Source organism: Notothenia coriiceps, unplaced genomic scaffold (genome assembly GCF_000735185.1).
Source record: "Notothenia coriiceps isolate Sejong01 unplaced genomic scaffold, NC01 NC01_scaffold00024061, whole genome shotgun sequence".
NCBI lineage: Eukaryota > Metazoa > Chordata > Actinopteri > Perciformes > Nototheniidae > Notothenia > Notothenia coriiceps.
In genome coordinates this window covers 2,231-8,105 of record NW_011356762.1, presented here as the reverse complement: position 1 = coordinate 8,105, position 5,875 = coordinate 2,231, and the positions used below count along the sequence as shown (strand labels likewise).

General features: G+C 39.8%; 1 protein-coding gene across 3 annotated transcripts; it reads left to right on the top strand.

Moving 5' to 3' along the window:
- The first annotated feature begins 1,074 nt into the window (after positions 1 to 1,074).
- LOC104954848 (zinc transporter ZIP1-like) lies at positions 1,075 to 4,310 on the top strand. Of its 3 annotated transcripts, none has more exons than XM_010782035.1 (4): positions 1,075 to 1,216; positions 2,811 to 3,034; positions 3,311 to 3,441; positions 3,898 to 4,310. In XM_010782035.1, exons 2-4 carry the CDS (start codon positions 2,890 to 2,892, stop codon positions 4,270 to 4,272), a joined length of 651 nt encoding a protein of 216 aa, XP_010780337.1. In that variant the 5' UTR covers positions 1,075 to 1,216; positions 2,811 to 2,889; the 3' UTR covers positions 4,273 to 4,310. The 3 variants fall into 3 exon arrangements, with proteins under 3 accessions (XP_010780337.1, XP_010780339.1, XP_010780340.1); XM_010782037.1 differs by having other exon boundaries at positions 2,807 to 3,034; XM_010782038.1 differs by lacking the exon at positions 1,075 to 1,216 and adding an exon at positions 2,340 to 2,402 and having other exon boundaries at positions 2,807 to 3,034.
- Positions 4,311 to 5,875: the final 1,565 nt, after the last annotated feature.

Genomic DNA, 5,875 nt, shown 5'->3' with positions numbered 1-5,875 from the left:
ATGTCCTGAAACCTCATGAGGACATCAAATAACTGCAGTGTCTCTTGGTGTAGATTTCTGCTCTATGAGGAACTACAAAGTACTGAAGCACATGAAATGTAACTCCAAACTAAAGCTCATGCCAAAATGTTACAGTAACTCTCACTGCCAGAGAAATGTCCACAGAGTTAAAATACAAACGAACAAGTTAACATAGAGACCGAAATAAATGTACCTTAAATTAGCTAGTGAACATTAGCTATTAATTTAACAAGCTAGCTAGCTATCTAACACGCTCATGGATATATAAAGGATGAATAAGAGAATACTCCGTTCATTCCTGTGAGTTATTCAGTGGTACCTGAAGCCCAAAGTGGAGCGAATGTAGACTCTGAAAGTACCCGGATGTGGGCCCATAGAGCATGCGCAGTTGAGTTTCTCTTAAGCCCCGCCTCTGATCTCCCGCTCTGTGTCAGTCAGATCAAAGCCGCATAGAGAGTGCATATTGGTCCATTTCAGAATAATATAAATGATATGTTTGATAAAGATTGATCATGAAAGTGTTCTCAAAGCTGGTAAAGGTGCAGCTAGTTTGAATGACTTTGTATACTGCAGGGTAGCTTGTGGATTTACTCCAGGTGGAACTAAAGTCTGATTTAACACTTGGTTATATTTCACATCATTCATCCACATCTGTAAAGTAACTAAAGGGATTAAATACATGTAGAGGAGTGAGTTACATTTCCACATATTGGCCACATTTGTTCGACATCTTGAATCCCTACTTTGAATTACTACTTTATAAATTAGTTAATGTGTATAACTGGTTAATTTAATGTTTTAATAGTTTACAGGTTTTTTTCGGAAAACTTAGGTATACTTTTTGTTAAAGTTTGGTAACATTCTCAATGCAGGACTTGGAGTATTTATTTAGGGTTTAGTATTAGTACTTTTAGTAAACGACCTGTAAATGTGCTTCATTAAAAAATATATAAGGCAAGGTTTTTTCTCCATACAGAATCATGTTTCAAGTCATTGTTTTATTGTGAAACCCGGATGCAGCGTGTTGTTGCTGTTGCTGAGTGTGACAGAGCTCAGTTCGGATCAGCTGATGGGAACTGACTCACCTCTTCCCGGACAACATGTCGACACATCCAGCGAGAAAGAAGAAGAAAGAGGACTTCATTCTTTAATTATCTCCGGGAGGAACAGAGCGAGCTGCTGGATCCGGATTCAGGTACAGCTCAGATGTACACACGAGGGGAAACAACACGCGCTGTTTCTTCATTCTGGGTTATCATTTTATATCAGTTTGAGTCGATTAACACTCGTTTGACTAATCGTTACATTTAATGAATTAAAAATCACTAGTTCTTTAAATCTGAGTTTTAAAAGCACTACTTGATATCTAGTGTATTCCAGAGATGTGCTTTGACGTTTTGCATGGAAACAAGTCATATATCATGAACAAAGTAATACAAATAAAATAATAATTTGAATCTTAGTCGACACCTAGGATTAAGTCAAAGAATTGATTCCATACATTGATCAAAATATCTGTAAAACTGATCAAATCATGGGAATCAAAACTTTCCAACTTATTTTCAGCTGGAAATATGCGTTTATGTTTCTAACAATGAAGTATTCAGCATGACACATGACTAATGACCTAATTCTTTGATTTCAATGAACAGATAAATGGGACTAATACTGAGATTATCTGGAGAGAAAAATGCAAAAGCCCCACTTTAAATATTATTTGGACCAAATGTGTCCTCATTAGTTTCTTGAAAATAAGTTGTTCAGCATGATGAAAGCAAATAAAGACTAAGCCACTAACGACCTTCCTCAATTAACGCCACATGTAGTCGAATCATTGGTTCCATAAATCCCCCCCCCCCCCCCCCCCATGCCTCAAAGCCTTCATTGGACTCCTTTGTTTACCTCAGGAACATAGTGACATCACTATTGTAACACATTGTACGTGAACTTGGCTAAGGGGCGGGACATTAACTGTGCGATATATACCTGACTGCTGAACTGCTACAGGATGTGTATTTTGTAAATTGTGTAATCTCTTTTTTAAAAATCTTTAATATTGTTGTATGTTTCTTAACATTAAGCTGACTGTGGCTCTTTTCTGCTGTAACAACGTCTTTCTGTGGGACGAATAAAGGGATTCTGATTCTGATCTGTAAATAGTGGACCAATCACAACAGAATGATTTCTGACCTACTTTTCAGAATTTAACTTTTTTCAGAATTTAACTTTTTCTTCCAAATTTTTGAAGAATGTTTTTTTAAGAATTCTGACTTTTTTTGTCAAAGATTTTTCCCGAAAAGAGAGGGGGTCTTTGTTCCTGAAACTTCACCCAGGATTATGACTTTTGTCCCAGGATGCTTATGGAAGAGGATTTAGGCCATGTGAGCAACAATTTGAGATCTGAACGAGAGATGTTTTTGTTTTATTAGAATTTTTCCTTTTAATTTTGACTTATTTTCCGAATGTTTAGTTTTCTCAGAATTAACTTTTTTACTGCGAATTTTGAATTTTCAAAAAACATAATACAATGAAAAATGATAACTCAGTACAAACATTAAAAAAAGTAATTCATATTACAAAAAACATTAATTAAATATAGATATTTTTAAGTGCCTGGATGTATGCATATATTGAAACACTTAGCCTTTTATAAGTTTATAAATTATGCTATATCTATATAGATATATATATATATATATATTACGGCAGAGAAAAAATATAGATATTAGATTGAATACAAGAAGAAAGACAGGAAGAGGGATCTAATTATTATCTTTTTTGTCAGACAGACTCCTGTGTGACTCCATGCCCTCCTCGTCCTCCTCTTCCTTCTCCTTCTCGCCGTGGTGAAGAGTAACCAGATTAAAGATGTCCGCTGTGATGGGGGGGGTCTCCTCCTCCGCCCTCAGGGCTCCTGGGGGGGCTCTGGTTCTCCTGCTCTCCGTCACGCTGCTGTCTGGGTTCAGCCCGCTGTGCATCGCTCGGGGAGGGGGCTGCTGCAGCATGGACCCACGTAATCATGATCATAATCATACTAACTAATTACAATACTACAAATAATGATAGTAGGAATTAAAAATAATAATAATGATGAAAATAATAATAATACTAATGTTAATAAAATATTAACTATTACTGTATGTACTTTAACTAATTTTTACAGATAATACTTTTACCTAAATTAGGTTTTGAATATATATATATACTTCTTTACTTGTAGTGGAGTATTTTCACAGTGAGGTATCTGAAGCAGCAGGCGTCAGGTTGATCCCTGAGCGTTGTCTTGCAGGTTTTCGGCGCAGGCTGCTCAGCCTGATCAGCTGTTTTGCAGGAGGAGTGTTTTTGGCCACCTGTCTGCTGGAGCAGCTGCCGGACTACCTGCAGAGCATCGAGGAGGCCTTCAGAAGCGCGGGGGTCACAGTACGATGATATAACACACACACGCACACGCACACGCACGCACATTTAATTAACTTATGTATTGATTTTGTCATAAGGTCAAGAGACAAACACACTCGGGGTGTTTCTCAATGTCGAGGAAAGCTGCTCCAGCGCCACTATTTCAAGGATACTACGTCATCGGGTGCCGTCGAAGGACTTTTCAGATGTCCAGCATACATGTGCTACCAAGCAAGCCTCCTCGACATTGAGAAACACACACACACACACACACACACACACACACACACACACACACACACACACACACACACACAGGAACGCCACATGACTTCACGTCACCACCGCTAAGCTAATGTTCTCACATCACCACGCTAAGCTAAAGGCGGCTAATGTTTGTTCTCCTTTAGACACTTTCGATATCAAATCCGAGTCATCGTTCACCCTCGTCAGCGGCGTCTTCTTCTCTCCCCAAAGCTTCAGTTCCCTCTGCCTGAGTTCATCATGGCGATGGGTTTCTTCCTGGTTCTGGTTCTGGAGCAGGTCATCCTGGCCTTTAAGGACCAGCCTCAGATGAAGGAGTGTCGCGCTCTGCTGCCGAACTCCAGCGCCAACTCCCACCGCCACGGCGCGTCAGAGGAGTCCGGCGGCAGCCTCTTCCACGTGGACCTGAGCGCGCAGTCGGCCCTGCGCTCCTTCGTCCTGGTCTTCTCGCTGTCGCTGCACTCCGTGTTGGAGGGGCTGGCGGTGGGCCTGCAGGAGATCTACGTGGCAAGGCAAGGCAAGTTTATCTATACAGCATCTTTCAACACAAGGCCATTCAAAGTACTGTACACAAATGAAAAACATTAGGTGCATTAAGAAACAGTGTCACGGAAACACGTTATGAAATGGTCATTAAAAAGCAAAGAGAATAAAACAAGCTAATCGTGTACTTTTACTCCACTACATGAATTTAATACATTTAGTTACTTTTCTACTTTTACTTGAGTAACATTTTGACTGTAGGACTTTTACTTGTAACAGAGTATTCCTACACTCTGATACTTACTTGACCATAGAGTAGGAATACATTGTGACAAGTAAAGTTAAAAGTACTTAAAGGGGACCTATCATGCAAAATGGGGAACTCACGCAGCGTCAGAAAATAAATCCCTCTCTCTTTTCCTCCGTACCCAAATCTTTTAAAAACGGGTGCGCAACGAGCGGACACAGATTCCATCCGATCTGACGTCAAATCGGCAGCGGACTCACAGAAAGTTGCTATCAGAAACAATGCCTGACGTGTTTTGGACGTAATCTCGTCTTTGTTTACATTAGCAAGCCTCGCTAACACTCAGAGCTAACCTGTACTGGAGAGCACATGTGTTTAAAAAGCAGGAAATAAAAAAAAGAACTCACCTTGTGATAAACCCGCAAGAGAAAAAGCATTTGAGCTCCATACTGTTTCAGAAATAATCCTTGATGTGGTTTAGAACAGGATGGCGTTTTATCACAGCAGAATTTAACTTTATCTCCGGTAGAATTCTGATCAGGCATTAGCTCCGCCTCCTCTTTTTGTTTTTTTCAAGCTAAGGACCCAAAATCCGCGTTTCTCTAACAGGGCTGCAAAAGAGGGGTATGATGAGCAGTGTGAGGCATGGCTACAATGGGTGATCTGTTTGGTATTTTAAGCACAAAACTTTACAGACATGTTTTGTATAGGTATGGCCCTAAAATATATTTTTCCAATATAGCATGATAGGTCCACTTTAATTTTCATCAGATTCAGAAATTCTTTTTATTTATTTATTTTACAATTTTTTTTTTAATAATGGGACACAGGGATTGATTTGGAGTGCGGTCCGGATCCGGACCTTGGTCCGGAGTTTGAGAAGCCCTGCTTTAGGGTCATGCATATGTGTCAAAGGTTCAAGACTGGAAGTGGATGTTAGAAGTGTAGCCTCTAGATTTCCTAAAAGGACTTTTTACAGCTGCACCGACACATCCACCACAACATTTTCATGCATGAGAAAAAATAGGACCAAGCAAAAACATAATCGCATCAGAGACACTGTCCTAATTTTAGAAGATAAGCCGCTTGTCACAGTCAATTGTGCTCTTTTATGTATCTGGGTTTTTCCTTTTAACTTATTCAGGATAACCCGGCCAACAGTTTTTCTGTGATTTGTGACCAAAGGGTCTCTCTGTGCTATATGAGCACTATGTAAGGTGAATATAAAATTAAACCAAATGAGCTTTCCATAAATCTGCAAACGCAATAAGTGCATGATGTCAGAGTGTGAAAATGAGGCTCTTTATATCATCCAAATGGCTTCCTGTTAAGCAAGAGACAGAAAATAAGGAGGTGATGGCTGAGGAGAGTGTGACACTGACCCTCCGTCGCAACAATTCAACTCTTATTGCCTGGGCTCCTTTCTCTGGACAGTTCTACAGGGCGGCTGGTGCTGATCGA